This window comes from Gorilla gorilla, chromosome 1 (assembly GCF_029281585.2).
Source record: "Gorilla gorilla gorilla isolate KB3781 chromosome 1, NHGRI_mGorGor1-v2.1_pri, whole genome shotgun sequence".
Taxonomy (NCBI): Eukaryota; Metazoa; Chordata; class Mammalia; order Primates; family Hominidae; genus Gorilla; species Gorilla gorilla.
In genome coordinates this window covers 7,749,522-7,767,835 of record NC_073224.2, presented here as the reverse complement: position 1 = coordinate 7,767,835, position 18,314 = coordinate 7,749,522, and the positions used below count along the sequence as shown (strand labels likewise).

General features: G+C 34.3%; 1 protein-coding gene across 1 annotated transcript; it reads right to left on the bottom strand.

Annotated features, from left to right (window-relative positions):
• Positions 1–8,532: 8,532 nt before the first annotated feature.
• Positions 8,533–17,402, bottom strand: OR13G1 (olfactory receptor family 13 subfamily G member 1). The gene is made up of 2 exons (XM_055381091.2): positions 17,303–17,402; positions 8,533–10,985 (listed from the first exon to the last, which is right to left on the bottom strand). Exon 2 carries the CDS (start codon positions 10,745–10,747, stop codon positions 9,821–9,823), a length of 927 nt encoding a protein of 308 aa, XP_055237066.2. The 5' UTR covers positions 10,748–10,985; positions 17,303–17,402; the 3' UTR covers positions 8,533–9,820.
• Positions 17,403–18,314: the final 912 nt, after the last annotated feature.

Below are 18,314 nucleotides of genomic sequence, written 5' to 3'. Positions count from 1 at the left end.
TTATTTTTTGATAGGGAACTTATTACTGATTCAATTTCTTCACTTATTGGTCTATTCAGATTTTCTATTTTTTAATAATGCAATTTTTGTAGGTTTTATGTGTCTAAGAATTTATCCATTTCTTCTAGGATATTCAGTTTGTTGTCATATAATTGCTTATAATAGTCTCTTATGATCCTTTGTGTTTCTGTGGTATCATTTGTAATGTCTCCTTTTTCATGTTTTATCTATTTGAATATTGTCTCTTTTTTCTTAGTTTGTCTACCTAAAGATTTGTGTGTTTATCTTTAAAAAAACCCCAACTCCTTGTTTCATTGACCTTTTACATTATTTTTTTTCTCTATTACATTTACTTGTGTTTTTTTTTCTTATTACTTCCTTCCTTCTACTAATGTTTTTTTTCTGGTTCCTTGAGGTGTAGTGTTAGGCTGTTTATTTTAGCTCTTTCTCCTTTTCTGATGGAGGCATTTATTGCTGTAAACTTCTCTCCTAGAACTGTTTTTGATGTGTCCCATAGGTTTTGGTATAATGTGTTTCCGTTTTTGTTTGTTTCAAAAATTTTTAAACTTTTAGTTAATTTCTTCACTGGCCCTTTGGCTATTCAAGAGCATGTTGTTTGTTTAATTCTCATGTCTCTGTAAATTCTGCACATTTTCTTCTGGAATTGACTATCTAGTTTTATAACATTGTGGTCCCAAAAGATATTCGATAGAATTTCAATCTTCTTAAATTTGCCTAGATTATTTCTGGGTCCTAATGTATAGTCTGTCCTGAAATATGTTTCATTTGCTGTTGAGAAGAAAGTATATTTTGCAGCTTTTGGATGAAATGTTATTTTAATGTCTGTTAAGTCATTTGGTCTAGAATGGACTTTAGATCCTTTGTTGCTTTTTTATCCAGATGATCTATTAATTGATGAAAGTGGGGTATTCACACTCCTTGCTATTATTGTTTTTCAATCATTTCTCCCCTTAGATTTATTAATATTTGCTTTATATATTTAGATGCTCCAATGTTGAGTGCATATATTTTTATAATTATTGTAACCTCTTGGTGAATTCACCCCTTAATCATTATATAAAGACCTTCTTTGTCTCTTTCTATAGTTTTTGACATCAAGCCTGTGTTTTTCTCATATAAGTATAGCTACTCCTACTGTCTTTTGAGTTCCATTTTCACAAAATATTTTGTTTTTGTTCCTTTAATTTTATCCCTTTCCTTATAGGTGAAGTGAGTAACCTATGGTCAGCATTTTGTTGGGTCTTGTTTTAAAAACTCACTCAGTCCCGGCGCGGTGGCTCACGCCTCTAATCCCAGCACTTTGAGAGGCTGAGGCGGGCGGACCACGAGGTCAGGAGATCGAAACCATCCTGCTTAACACGGTGAAACCCCATCTCTACTAAGAAAAACACAAAAAAATTAGCCGGGCGTGGTGGCGGGCGCCTGTAGTCCCAGCTACTGGAGAGGCTGAGGCAGGAGAATGGCTTGAACCTGGGAGGTGGAGCTTGCAGTGAGCTGAGATCGCGCCACTGCACTCCAGCCTGGGCAACAGAGCGAGACTCTGTCTCAAAAAAAAAAAAAAGATTATTCCTAATAGATACGGTCTTATTTTTTGTTTTCCTTTGTGTTTGTGCATTTTCTCTAGTAGCATATTTTTATTCCTTACTTTTTATTTTAGTGTGTCTATTTTAAGATTTTGCCTTGTGGTCACCATGAAGCTTACAGAAAATATCTTGTAGCTAGATTATTTATCCTAGTAACAACTTAACTTTGATCACTAAAAAAACCTTCTAAACTTTAACTCCTTTCTTTCCATATTTTGAATTGTTGACCTCATTTATGTTTATCATATTACATACCTTTTAACAAATTATTTTAGTTGTTATTTTTAATAGCTTTTTATTTAACCTTCATAGTAAAGATATAAGTAATTTTCACACTGTCATTTCTTTTTTAGAGTATTCTGAATTCGACTGTTTTCAAATGTTTTTGTATTACTCAGTGATTTTTTCTTCCAGCTCGAAGAACTCCCTTTAGCATATCTTACAAGCCAGGTCTGGTGGTGATAAACTTGTTCAGCCTTTTTAACATTTTTTATTTTTTGCTTTGGAAAGTCTTTCTCCCTTATTTCTGAAGGATAGATTTGCTGGATACATTATTCTTGGTTGGCAGATTTTTTCTTTCTGTAGCACTTTGAATGTATCATCCCACTATCTCCTGCCCTGAAGAATTTCTGCTGAGAAATTTTCTGCATGCTGTATTGGAGCTCCCTTGAATGTGATATGTTTTTTATCTCTTATTTCTTTGAGTATTTTTCTTTGTTTTTCATTTTTGATAATCTGATTATGATGTGCTTTATAAACTCCTCTTTTGTTGTTCCATTGGCAGCCTCTGAACTTCCAGTACCTATTTGTTGTCTTTCCCCAGATGAAAAAATTTCCAGCCATTATTTCCTAAATATGTTTTTTAGACATTTTCCTCTCTCTTTTCCTTCAGAAACTTCTATTAGGCAAGTGTTAGTTTGCTTGATGGTATCCTATAATTCCCATAGGCCTTTTCCATTTTTGTTTATTCTTTTCTTTTTACTCCTCTGAATTGATAATTTCATATGTCATATTTTCCAGCTAACTGGTTTTTCTGCTTGATCAAATTAGTTGTTGAAGCATTGTATTTAATTGTTCAATTAAATTATTTTATTCTTTATTTTGAGGATTTCTATTTGGTTCTTATTTATGGTTTCCACTGCTTTGTCAAACTTTTAATTTGTTCATGAATTGTTTTCCATATTTCATTTAACTTTTTATATGCATTTGTTTGTAATTTCTTGAACTTAAGAGGATACTTCTGAGGTCTTTTTTGGTCATTTCATAGATCTCCTAGTTTGTAATTGTAAGCATAAAGGAAAATGAGTATTTAATATAGAACATGTAGAATTAAGTATTTATCATCTTGAGAAAAATATTCTATTATTATTTGTAATTGTAATTGGCATAATAAATATAATAAAAAGTACCTTATTTAATTTCCCAAATATCTTATTATATTTTTAAGATATTACCTTATAAATATGTAGACAGACTAAAATTGAATAGCAGTGTAGAATCTTGAACATTTGAGAACTTGAAAAATGACATGGTTGTTTTTGTATTAACCTTTTTCATTCACTCATTAATCTTTTGTTGACTGAATAAAGATATCCAAGTGTCATTATTATAGTAATTTTCTTTCCTAAATTTCATGATTTGAAGAGCTTGGTGATAAGATTTTTTTGCTTATTACAAGTATTGGTCTGGGACAGATCTGGTGCTGCTTAAGGAAAGACTAATAACATGTCCCAAGTTCTCCTGGTTATTTTTATTTAAATACTGCTGGGGAAAAGGTGGTGGAAAATTATTTTATTCCATTTGTGTATATAAATCACTATGCATATTTTTTACTTTTTATATTTTACATGTTATCTTAGCAAAAAGAATATTAATAGTTTCAACCAAGCAAAATAAATATGAAGGCTGGACTATTAAAAGTGACTTTTGCATTTTTAACCACATTTTATCTTTGAATTTAGTATCATATACAGGAGATATGAAAATGAAAGAAATTCATTTTTATAACAACATTAAAAATCTATTGAAGTATTGATTGAAGAAATTCAATTGAAGTATTTTTGTAAACATCGTGATTATGTGGGTTATTAAGATACATACAAATGTGGTTTTAAAATTCAACGAGAGTAAGGCCAATATATTTTAGCATGTGTAATTTGTATAAATATATGTTTGTATTTGTAGTAAAACTTCTTATACACAAGATCAAATATGTAAATATTAAAGGAGAAGGAGTTGTATATATATGTAAATAAATTTGTTTCTTATTTGAATGACATTTAGATACTGTCATCTAGGTTTAGCTATATTTTACAGTACAAATTTAATTAAAATATATGCTATGGAAGTATTTTAATGATTTTAGGTTGAAGTTATAAAAACATTCCCATATTTATTTCTTTCCAATAAGGAAAATTTGTCAGAGCATATAACACACCATTTATTCTTCACTTCATTATTTTATCTACCTTTTCCTATGTGTCTTTTAATTCTTAATATTTACTAAAATTTCTGTATCAAGGAATAATACACACAGCTTTTATCTTCAAGTTATTTAGTATTGGAATAGTGCACAAAATTATAAACATTGAGATAATGCAGGCAGAATAAAGTACCCAAGTAGGTTTGAGAAATGCACCATCAGCTTTCACTGAATTATGAAATCCCAAATACTGCTGAAGGGTCAACAATGAAAGACAGTTGTACTGAGAAGGTAAATTTTTGAACGTCTCTTTATTTATATAGAGGGTTTCTCCCCTTGATAGGGAACTGAGGATAAATATTTGAAGAAATATGATGGAGGTTTCCAGCAATACTCATAATAATTGAAACATCTAATTAAAATAGGGCTAACATCATTCATCAGCCTCACAATATCAGCTGTTTTCCAAGAACTTCTTATCACTGGGCCTCTTGTTTTTTTATACTAATGTATGTTTGTTTGTTTCATTCCCCTCCCCCAACCTCCACAGAAAAACCCTTGTGAAGAGAGAGGATGGGTGTTCACAATTTGTTCACAGTGACTCAGTTTATCCTTATAGGGCTCTCTTACTTCTCCAATGAGCACTACCTTCTTTTTGTGGCCCTTGCCATTATCTGTCAGGTGTTCTTGGTGTGAAGTGGAGACATTCTCTTGGCCATTGGGACTATGATTAAGTTGCACACTACTCATGTATTATTTTTTGGCAAATTTGTCCATCTTAGACATATTGTGTTCATCAGCTACTATACCTAAGATGCCTAAGATTCTCTAGACTGAGGATCACAGCATTTCTTTTGTTAGGTGAGCTTTGCAGCCCTATTTCCTAGTGGCCTGGGCTGGGAAGAAAGCTTTCTCACTGTTACGGCTTATGACTGGTGTGTGGTCACATGTTTCTCCCTTTGTTACATCCTGATCATGAACAAATTGGCTTTGTCCAGCTGGTTTATGGGACCTGAGCAGCTGGGTTTCTAAATTTCCTCCTCCTTCACGTAGTGTCTACCCTCTGCCTGTCTTTCTGCAAGCCTGATCGAGTTAACCAGTATTACTGTGATATCTCACCAATGGGGGCCCTGTTGTGCCAGTCCATGCACCTGGCAAACATGCTTGTTTTAGTGGAATCAGTTATCTTGGGGATCAGTGCTTTTCTGGCTGCCTTTAACTTTTACATATACGTCATCTCCACTATCCTAAAGATCCAGTGTGTAGAGTGGAGTGCAAAGTGCTTCTCTACATGCACTTCCCACCTCCTTACGGTCTGTTTGTTCTATGGCATATTGACATTTACCTACATTTACTCCTTCTCCAGTCAACACTCACATGTCTAAGGCAAGCCCAGATCTAGCCACAGACAGGCTCATCTCTATGCTATACAGAGTTATTACCCTGATGTTTAACTTCATCACTGACAACCTGAGAAACACAGAGGTAAAAGGAGCCTCAGAAAGGTTTTATGTCATTGAACATGTTTATAGAAACCATAATTTAAAATATAATAGAATGACTCAATGCTCCACTTTTAATTCATAGAAAAAGTAATTTTCTATTGATATATAGAATACATACCTACATAGGCATATAAATTTATAGAAAATACATATACATATAACTTCAGTTATATCTATTTATATGTATATGTATATTTCTATTTGTGTACATTGGGAACTTAACATTTATCAGCCAAAGTAGACTTTTTTTTTTTAAGTTCCGGGGTACATGTACAGGATGTGCAGGTTTGTTATGTAGGTAAACATGTGCCATGGTGGTTTGCTGCACCTATCAACCCATCACCTAGGTATTAAGACCAGCATGCCTTAGCTTTTTTTCCTGATACTCTCCCTCTCTACGCCACCCTCCACCCAACAGGTCCTAGTGTGTGTTATTCCCTGTAGACTTTTTCAGAATAAACCAGGAACTGTTAGTAGTAATTACACTGGTATAAGATGTTTAAAATAGGCCTGTCTTAGGCTGGGCGCGGTGCCTCACACCTGTAATCTCAGCACTTTGGGAGGCAGAGGCAGGTGGATTACCTGAGGACAGGAGTTTGAGACCAGCCTGGCTAACATAGTGAAACCCTGCCTCTACTAAAAATACAAGAAATTAGCCAGATGTGGTGGTTGGTGCATGTAGTCCCAGCTACTTGGGAGGCTGAGGCAGGAGAATCACTTGAACCCCAGAGGCTGGGGTTGCAGTGAGCTGAGATCGTGCCACTGCACTCAAGCCTGGGTGACAGAGTGAGACTCTGTCTCAATAAATAAATAAAATAGTCCTATCTTAAGTAAACTTGGATCTATAACACCTTAACTATATTCATACTCATGCTTATACCCATAGCCATATTTATGTCTACCAATATCTATATTGTGTGTATCTATATGGTTTATATCTGGCTTTCAACCTGTATTTAATATAGCTGTAGATGTTTTCTTTAATTTTTTCTTTTAATTGTTCATTTACACTTGGAAATTGCTAAGAGAGTGAATCTTAAATGTAATCACAATAAAAGATAATTATGTGAGGTGATGGATATGTAAATTCATTTTGTTTGATAACTTCACAGTTTATACCTATATAAAAGCATCACATTGCATACTATAAATATATGTATACGTGCGTGTGTGTGTGTGTGTGTGTGTGTAAACTATACCTTAAGGCTGGGGGAATAAGCTAAAGTGGTCAACATAACCTATTATATGATAAAGATATATCTATGTTGGAAATTTTTCTGATATTGTTATCAAATATGTAAGATTTAAATGACAGTATTTTCATTATATTATTTGTAACCTGTTTAAATGGAATAAAATACCCATTTATGGCTATCTGGTGAAACTGTTGGGAAGTAAAGCCTGTTCATTGATCACCCTTCTATGTTTGTTGTTATTGATACTTCTCCTTTTTGTTGACATAACATGCTATGACTTCTTCTGTAGTTTTACTTTCAACCTACTTGTTTTGTTACTTTATGTGAGTTTCTCATAGACAGTTTATAGTTCAATTATGTATTTTTATCCAGTGTCCAATCTCTGTCTTTCAATTTGCATATATTATTGCATCATTTACTTTTAAGGTAATCATTAATATGCTACAATTTGTCGACTTTTTAATTTGTTTTCTGTTTGTTTCTTCTGTCTTTTATTTCTCTGCTTTCCATTTATTGATTTTCTGATGTTTTCTTTAAGATTTTTAAGGATTCTAACTTATGTATAGCATTTTTATTACATCACAATGTATAGTTTTTTTATACCAACTAATGTTGTTATAATTTTTCTTTCAACCATAAAATATAATTTAAGGAACTCATGAGAGAAATATAGTATATTGTAATTATTTCTCTTTGTACAAAATTTGTTTTTTCCTTTATGACATTGTGGCTTTCCTATCTCTGTAGAAAACCATATATACTGTACTCTTAAAAATACTAAGAGAGTGGGTATACAGTGTTTCCACCATGAAAATGATAATTATGTGAGGTAATGCATATCATATGTTAATTAACTAAATTTAGTCACTTCACAATGCATCTATACTTCAAAATGTTAGGCTGTAAACAATAATACATAAATTTTATGTCAATTATTTTTGAATTACAAAAAAATGAATGCAAGTTGATCTCAAAAAGATGTCATAAAGAATAAATAAAATGAGAACACAATATCAACAAATTATATGAACCTAACAAAATAGCCTAAAAAATAAACCAATAGTATTCTATTTTCAGAAATATCAAATATGTAAATACCTTAATAAACTTGAAAATGAATGCATTAAACTAATACTGTATACTATACTCTCCCAAAAAAAGAGTGGAGATTATTTATCAGCACATATAAAACAACTTAAAAATGGATAATTTATTTCACCCTAAAAATGAGTATCAATAAATTCCAAAGGTTCAAAAAATTACAAATATTGTGGAATGTGTAATACATGTATGCACATGTGGATATATGTATATCTGTACATATAGGTATATATATGTGTGAGTGCACATTTGTATGTAAGACCATTATGAAGCTATCTCTAGATTATATTGTTAAGTAAAAAAAAGTATAATGCAGAAAGGGATATTTAATATTTGCTTATATTACAGTTATGTTACATATAACATATAATGAAACATTGCATATATACATATATATAACAGTTTATGATATATATAACATATATGTATAAGTTTATATATATCTAAGATTATATATATAACATATCTAAGGTTATATATATAACAGTTTATGATATATATAACATAACATGACATTACATATACATATATAGTAAGGTTATATATAATATGTTATATATAACATAAGTGTTATATATGTTATATAACATGTTACTAATATATGTCACATGTATAAGACAAAATGTTATAATTATAAAACAAAATGTTATACATGTAAAACATGAAATGTTTTATCATTTTCTTTATCAATTTATCTGATGATGGACACAACTGCTCCAGATGTATTTGTAAGACAAAATTCCAACATGTTTTCATAATTGTGGATATATATTGTAAAAATATGCTTTACTAATCACAGCAAATGATGTATTTCTTCCAACTTGTTATAAGATGTGTTGTATATTTTTATTATGTAGCCTCAGTTTTGGCATTCTCACTCTCTCAACCTAACTTTATTTCATGATTTAGTTTGTGACTTCAAATCTGCATTTATGATACATTTGCTAGTAGATACTCATAGCAACTGCCATAGTATAGACACCCACTTCTCATCCCATCTATGTTACATCCAAATTTTTTCAGGGGTGCCAAGTGCCTAATTTTAGAATATACTCTCCCAATTGGTACTTACAACTTGAAATGGTGTAATAATATAGCTATAGCCAATGAGATGTAGCTTATACTTACTGGGTTATCCTTATAAAAATAATAGACAGTGCTTCATTTGCCTCATGAAATCTCTGTCCTTAGCCTTCATTCTACTTGGGTTATGGATGAGATGCCTAGTAATACAAAAGCCATTCATGATCCTAGGGAAAACAATATTGAAGGGCAGAACAAGATGACTGAAGGTGCCTGTTTCATTGATGGCCCCATTGAACTGCCATACACACTATTGACTGCCTAATGTCAGACTAATGTTGCATGAGGCATAAGTGTACTCACTGGTTTAAAAGGACTGAAGTAATATTCTGTCACTTTTTCCTGAACACATGGAGACTTTAGAATTTGCCCAATAATTTTATTCAGTAGAGCACGATTTTTCTCCAAAGAAATCTAAATAATGTAATGAGGTTCAACCCCAGAGTAGATACCTCATTATCACAATGCTGTAAGTGAATGAACCCAGCCTATTAAGCAAGGGAAAATTTATCACACACACTACTTCTCTCCAGCTCACATTCACATACCAACAAATAAATGGCACAAAATACACAAAATGTTTTGTGATATTTGCATGTATGATGTGCACATGCACGTATAGGTAAATATTTGTGTATATGCATATATAAGTATTCGAAGTTATGTACATATTTTTGGAAAATGTTGGAATATATGTTATGACATTTATGTGAGGGTATTGTGTATATTGCTTTATGAATATTCTTCACATAAAGAGTACAGAATTTTGGAGACAATGAGACTGCTAGAAAGAAGGCAGGAATAAGAGGGAAGGGAAAATTGGAATGGAGGTAAGTATGAAAAATCAGTAAAATCTGAGATGCTCTAGAAGATGGTTCCGGAGTACAGAAGTGATGTTGCATGTTGAAACTACCAGTGTTTCAGAAATGCAAACACGTTCCTAATTCCTGCCTGCATCTCCCTATTCTGGAAGCTGTACACCATCGGGTTTAATGTGGGAGTCACAAGAGTATAGAGTGCAGCTACCACCTTGTCTATTTCAAATGTATAGCTGGAAGCAGGGCGGATATAGGTGTAGATTACAGGAGAATAGTAAAGGGTCATCACTGTGAGATGAGATGAGCATGTTGAGAAGGCCTTCCTCTTGCCTTCTACTGTGCGGATACGGAGAATAGCAACAATGATAAAACCATAGGAGATGCAGGTAAGAATAAAGTCCCCTATGGCCAGGGTAATATCAGCAACATACACCATCACCTCATTGATTCTTACAGGGCTACAGGACAAAGCCAGCAATGGGGGTTTCTCACAGAAGAAGTGGTCAATGGTGTTTGGCCCACAGAAAGTCAACCTCATGATAAGAGCTGTGTGCACCCAGGAATTGGTGACTGCAATAGCCATGACCATGCTGAGCAAGGCTACACACATATGGTGGTTCATAATAGTACTGTAATGAAGAGGGAAACAAATGGCCACATAGCGGTCATAGGCCATGGTGGTGAAGAGAACCATCTCAGCTCCCAGAGACCATGTGAAGAAGAAGAGCTGGGACATGCAGCCTGCATATGAAATGGTATTTTCTGATGTTAGCATGGTCCCCAGCATCTTCGGTATGATGCTTGTTGTGCAGATGATGTCCACAACAGCCAGTGTCAGAAGGAAAACATACATGGGCGTATGCAAGGTGTTGTTATAGATTACGGCAATGATGATGAGCATGTTGCCAAGAAAAGCCACAAGATAGATAATGAGAAAAAAGAGGAAGATAATTCCCTGGAGTTCAGGCTTTTTGGTGAGGCCCAGAATAATGAACTCAGTTACAACGCTGTGATTCATCCTGCTTGGGTGATTGAATGGCAGTAATTGCACAGAATAAACAACTGAAAATTGAAAGAATCCCTGTGTCGTTAGGAGATAACATGAGGAGTGTGTGTACTTAGGGACTTAATTCTTGATTGGACACAACTTTGCAGCAGGAATTCCCATATGATGGAGTTCTGTATTCCAGGCAATACCCTCTGTTTTCCAGACTAATCCCATTCTCTGATGTATGTTCCTCCATTGATGACTCAAACTGAAGCCAGTGGTTGAGAAGAAAAATATTTTCAAAATGCCTTCAAATATTTTGATATCATTTTCACTTAAAACTTGTCTAAATACACACACACACACACATATATATATATATACACACACATATGTATATATTCTGGATATGCATATATATCCAATGGAGCTGTAATACAAATTATTACATACCTCAATAATTCAGTTAATTGCATGGTACATTTAGGTGTCCTTGAGATATACATGAGCAAAGATACTTGAAATAATACAAGCTGACAGGGCTAATTATAGTGAGGATATTTCAGATGAAAAATGCCCAACCTAGTATTTTGAGGCTGTATATTCATGGGAACATTGACTAACGTATCACAGTCCAAATACTAAACAATTTAATCAAATGTCTGTATTAGTAGTTTTTCATCAGTTTGAGAAGCACATTGCCAAAATTCACTGGACCAGCTATTTGTTTTGCTGTTATATAATGGCAAGATAATTGGATTTAAAAATATAAAATGTAGGGTTGTGTCTTCATTTCATCATAGCTATAGATTGGCCATTTAAGCTCTGTAAGATATGGATTTATTATTTCTAAACATTGAATAAATTGAAATAAATACCAGATGTTAGAGAGACAGAGCCATGATTTCTAAAGGATACCCAAGCATAAATGGCAACTGGAGTTTTCTGGAAAATAATTTCTAGGACACAAGAAAAATCTGTGTCCTACGTTATTTTCCCCCAAAACTTCCATAGCATTCTGTTTTCTGTTTTCTTTTACTTTCTTTTCTAAAAAAGATGGGGGTCTCATTCTTACCCAGGCGGGTCTCAAACTCCTGACCTCAAGAGGTCCTCCTGCCTTGACCTCCCAAACTGCAGGGATTACAGGCATGAGCCACTGCACTTGGTTGCTGTCCATTTTCTTTTATGCTTATTTATTTCGGTACATTTGTATGCACAGACAGTTACACGAATTCATGGCTTTTGGAACTATTATGATTAGATGAATCTAGTGAAAGTATTCAAAGTAGTTGTGAATTTAGTCATAAATTTATGTTTATCAATGTTCTTTAAGTTTTCAGAGATCATATTGTACCTCTGGTATCTAAACAGAGACATAAATAAAAAGTATTTTTGAGTGTGGGTCCACAAATCTAGTCTGTTTTGCTCTCTCATGCCTTGTAGCCTCAATAATTTGTTAACCAAATTTTAGCTACTGATAAATTCATCTTTAACTCTTTAAACTGGAAGAAAAAATAGAGCTTTTGTCTAATCCATAATCCATTTCAGAATCTCTAGCTTTAGTATTAATTTACCCATACTGAAGGAATGTTACAGCCACCATTATTTGGGTCTTTGACATGTGACAGGCTCTATGTTAGGTCCTCTGCAGAGATGATACAATTTTGTCCTCACAAGCACATTGAGTCTTTAATATTTTTATCTTTATGTAGTTGATAAGCAAACAATGCGTGGGAGTAAAAATAATAGTAGGTAGATTGTGTGTCTCATAAGTGCCAGGATTAACACCTAGATCATCTGACTCCAAAAAATTTGCTATTAACCTCTCTACTATATACTTTCAAGCAAAACACAAAATAATATGGCAAATGTACACAAAAACTAAGAAATATAAGAGAAATCTGAAAGAATATGGATTTTTATTTTGAATACGAGATGATTTGGAAGAGGAAAATATAGACAAGATAGTTGATTCTTAAAATTTAATTCAAATATTAGAATCTTTGAAAGATCTGAACTGAAGTGATATTAACTAATTTAAAAAATACTATGTGTTGAATATGTTTTCAAATAGCGGTTCTGGTCTGGTCATTTCATCTTAATCATAAATCTGACATCAAAGCTTCTTGAGATAAATTTATAAGATAACAGACCCCTTTCAGCCTTTTGGTGATCTTAATCACCAAAAACAGGCACTCAAATATAAACTGAGCTTTCATTGTTGAAGAAAAAAGCTTTTTTTTTTTTTTTGTTGGAGAACTGTCACTTATTAATGTAAGTACTGTTATTTATCAGTGTTATTTATCCACGTAACTGTTACTGATCAATTTTCCTAAAGAAGGGTATGAAGAAGGAGATCCCAGTCCCAAGTACACAAGCGCAAGTTTCAAAAAATTCTTAAAGTTCACAGGAGATAGAAAAGCACACCGCTGTTCCACCATCTCTAAGTTAAGAGCAAAGGCAAGGGAACCTGAGGATTCTGTTTCTCTTTTCTTCTTGTAATGTCCTCACCCCCTTCTCTGGAGTTATGACATTGGTTTGCTTGACTTTGTTCTCAGTGCGGCTTCCTTGGTTTGGGTGGTTATTGTGTGTGAAGGAGGCTGAACCTGGAATGACACTATGACACAGTTCACTGTGAGGAGAGGGTATCTACTGACTATGAAAACCTTGTTCAGGATGTCCACCATTGGCTTAAGGTGGAGATATGTACTGTTTTCTATCCATAGGTGTCCAAACAGTGGTCAGTAGTTTCTCTTGAAATTCTGCAATTGATGTTAGTCTGACTTGCATGCTACTGTAGGCTCCAAAAAAGCCACAGTATCCAGAAGAAGAGGGCCTGCCTGCATCAGCAGGAAAGTGTCTTTCTCCAGAAATAGAAAGTCTATTTCTATTTGCTGCAAATCAAAAGCCATTTATTCCTGGCCGTGTGCATCCCTGGTCATTTCCTCTGAAATTATCAATTCAGCTCTAGTTATTATGTTTAATCTGGCTTAGATTTTCTAATGATCAAAATCTGGAGGCAAGAAAAATCGGTGAAATTTAGTTTGTATCATTATAATACATATGGCCTAATCTTGACCCTGTCTGTGACCTTCCATTTTTAAGACATTCTTCAAGCCTCAGTCCATTCCCATTGGTTAAATGGAGATAACAGTAGTAAACTCACCGAGATTCTTTGAGGATTAAATAATGAATATGAATCTTTAGCCCTATTCTGGGGACTTATTGAGCTACCAATCAAAGGTAAAAATAATTATTATTTAGAGTTCCAAATATATAATTTTGAAAAATCATGTTTTAGTATGTGAGTATTCAGTCATTAATAATGAGGGAGTTTTTTACTATTTAATGGAAGAAATTTCCAGAAATGTATTTGAAAAGACTGAATAAATATTATAATAATTTAAGAATAACCAGATTGGGTTAGGGCAATAAAATATAATTCAATTAATTCTATAATAATTACAATAAAGGTGACTTTATTCATTAAATATTTAAAGGCCACAGTTTATGCTAATCATTATGCTATTAGATTACGACGATGTAGAAGATGTAATATACATTCTCAGTTATTTCAGCATCAGTGATAAAACAATGAACAATAAACTAATATTCTTTGGGACCATGAGAAAATCATTAGAGTTATAAAACAGTTTTATATAGTAACATAGCACACTTAATTTGGTCTTGGATAAAATAATGAAAATACTAACCAAAAACATGAGTGTGATATCTGAAACCCTAGCACCCGTGATTTTTATTGCTTAGTCAATATTCCTTTATATTTACCATTTATACTGTTCTTCTTTCTCCTGCATATCTTCCCTTATATGGGACAATTTTTATTCTGATGAATAACTCTGCTTTTAGTCCACATGAATGTGGTATTGTCTCCAAAAGTAAGCAGGTTTTGAGGAGTGTGAGTGGAAAGGGAAGAGGAAAGAGAAGATAAATTCCGATAAAACTGGCCTGGTGTGTGGTTCACACCTGTAGTCCCAGCACTTTGGCAGGCTGGGGTGGGCAGATGGCTTGAGCCCAGGAGTTCGAAACCAGCCTTGGTAACATAGTGAGACCTCGTTTCTACAAAAAATACAAAAATTAGCCGGCCTGTAATCCCAGCTACTTGGGACGCTGAGGCAGGAGAATCGCTGGAGCCTGGGAGGCGGAGGTTGCAGTGAGCCGAGATTGTGCCACTGCACTGCAGCCTGGGTGACAGAGCCAGACCCTGTCTTAATGAAATAAAAATAAAAATAAGAAAAGATAGGACTACTTGAGATTATTATATTCTAAGGTAAGGAATTATTTTGTTGTTAAGTAGTCGATAAGGGAGAAATTTTAGATTTCTGAGAGAGGAAGTAATATGTGACATACCCCAGTTTTAGAAAGCCAGCCCTGAAGGCGTCATAGAGGATGAATTCAGAGGGAGACAGTATTTGTCCATCTTAAATGGAGACTGTGTTTACACGCACCAACTGGTTTGTAGAACATTATCAATTTAAGTTTAACAATAGGATTTATTTATAATAATGAATTGCCAGAATAAAATGAAAGTGATATAAAATATAAAACTACATACAGAAAAAACTTAGACCATTTTGGTTGGCAGGATGCAGTGCACTGCCAAATAAACACTGGCAACCTTTTCCTGGAAGGAGTGAATTGAGGTCACATTCTGTTTACTTACTTTAGAACACCAAACATTTACTAATAATTCACAATGATGCTTGATTTGTGTGCCATTCACCATGCTATTTTGCTGAATCATGAGAATAAGTTTAAGAATTAATAGGGCCGGGTGCGGTGGCTCACGCCTGTAATCCCAGCACTTTGGGAGGCCAAGATGGGCGGATCACCTGAGGTTGGGAGTTCGAGACCAGCCTGACTAACATGGAGAAACCCCATCTCTAATAAAAATACAAAATTAGCTGGGCATGGTGGCACATGCCTGTAATCCCAGCTACTCAAGAGGCTGAGGCAGGAGAATTGCTTGAACCTGGGAGGCGGAGGTTTTAGTGAGCCAAGATCGCGCCATTGCACTCCGACCTGGGCAACAAGAGCGAAACTCTGTCTCAAAAAAAATTAATAATATTTATGTCACTATTTTACATATGAAGTAGTTGGTGAAATTTGGTAGTTATCAAATGTGCTTATTGTCACACAGTCAGACACTGGCGACATGGAAATCTGAATCCAGGGAGTCTAATGACAAAATTCACTCATGTTGCATTTTATAAGCCAATGTTATACCTATGTCAACTCCAACAGCACAGTTTATTCTTATGTATCCATTACATCATTATCATCATCTCTGTTTTCAAGTATTTTCATCTTCATTGTCATAATAAACAATATCGGCACATGTTTAAAGGGCCTATGTTGTCTAAGGCAAGGTGCTAAGAACCCACCACAGCAGCCACTGTGTTCTATGGGGACAGAGTGATACAAATTTCCTCGTACTCTCATATTCCTGAATGACTTCTGTCAGACAGTTTCATTCTAGGCCACTTTCTATTAGGTAGGGCTAAGTCAGAGGTGATTCTATTTCAAGCATCGTTTAAGGAGAATGCTACATTCTCTTCAGCTTAGCTTCACTGTTGAAGTACTAGAAAAGAAGTGAAAGTAGCTACTTCTTAATTTTCTAGGTTTCGAAGTGATCAGAGAGGTAGGAAAGGGAGATCAGTGTGAAGGCAGTATAATAAATGGTAAAAAGAGAAAAGGTGATGGAGATTAAGGAGAGTCAATACCTGCATACAAATCATGGCCCTACCCTACAAAGGATAATCAACCACTTGGTTAGCCAGGGATTGTCCACGTTTTGCCACTGAAAGACCCACATCCTAGGAGACCTGTCAGTCTCAGGCAACCTGGGAATGTTGGTCGCCCTAGGACATCTGAAGCCAATGCAATTCCTGTCTGAAAGCATTTTATTTTCTATGTTTGGGAAGACATTATTTTTCACGTTTACATTGTTTTCTAAGTTTTGGAAGAAATCTTTTTTTTTTTAAATTCAACTCTGAACATACCACTCACCATTTTACAGAGTCTGTCACAGATTCTTATATATGTAGGTAGAATATGAACACTAAATGAGTAAATGAAACCCTTGTAAGGCTCTATTTTTGAGAGGCGTTTTAAGCAGCTTGGAGCATCCTGATACAATGAGAAGTTTTGCAAGCTAATTCTTAAACCATTTAACTAAGTCTTTATGATAATTAAAGAAAGGACATATTCTAAAACAATTTCTCACACATGTCAAGCATTCCCATAACTTGGTAAAGTATATTAACCTAAATTTAGTTGACTGTCTTTTAAACTCCAACTTTTGCATATTTGATATGAAAGGAAAAATTTTGAAAGGCTGGCAGGCAATATAAATACTTGCATCATCAGTATTTTGATACATTGATAGCATAAAATCCCCTGTTTTGAATTAAAGTACAATCCACGGATGGATTTTGTGTGTGTGTGTGTGTGTGTGTGTGTGCTATGGCTAAAAAGGAATTAAATATGTTACCTGGCTCAAAAATATCCCTACTCAGGCCATGATTTTATGGTAAACTTAAGAATTAGTCTGCCCACAAATACTGTAGTTTTTTGCAGAGTATTGTCATGTTCAAATGGTGACCTGTATTAAATCACTGTAAAAAACTAAAAGTACAGTAGCTCTTGCCAGTTTGCTATCAAACAAGCTCTTTCATGCTTGCTTTAGTATTGGTTTATTTATACTTAAGATCAATGAAAAGCATGGTTCCTGACTCAAGGACAAGGGACCCCAAGGAAGAGCATCTTGAAGTGATTTGCTATTAGTTACATTAAAATGTATCCCAGAGGAACAGTTTTTAAAACCCTGATCTAATTACCAATTATGATGTTCAATCACTTGGTCTTTGTGTGTCAACCTTTTTCTGTGAAGACCAAAAGGTATCCCGAGATAATGTCTTCATGGAGTAGGAAACCTGAATAATGAGACACAGTGGAAATGCTGGTGGGAGATTTAAAGAATAAATGGATGGACATTGTTATAAAAGCAATTACATCTGCTTCGGAGATCTTCTCCCAATATAAACTTAGACAGTGTTAAAAGAAAAATCTTAGACAAGTTAAATTTAACAGAGTTCATTTGAGCAGAGAAAATAAAAAATATTTATGAACCAGATAACATTCAGGACCAAAAGCAGTGCAGAGAGCTTCATCCTACAAGGCGTTGCAGGCAATATTTATAGCTGGAGAAATGGAAATGACATGCGGAAATAACCTGATTGACTAGAGTTCTGTGTTTGCTTTATTTGGATGTTTTGGCAGGTTTCGGCCTACAGTTGGCTGAAGGTTAGGCTGCTATGATTCGCTGAGATTTTGCTACTTGTTATAATGTATGCTCTGAAGTTAGGTTGCAGGTTGTTTACACATTAAGTTAGGTTACAGTTTACCATGTACACAGGCAGATTTAGGACAAACAGTTCAATTTAATAAGAGGAAGAGTGGTAGGAAATGAATTCCAAGATGAAGGTTAAAGCAAAGTTTGTCATTTAGTCCTCTACTCTGTGCAGGCCTGGAGGATCTTACAAATAAAATATGAAATGCAATTTGGTTTTCATTT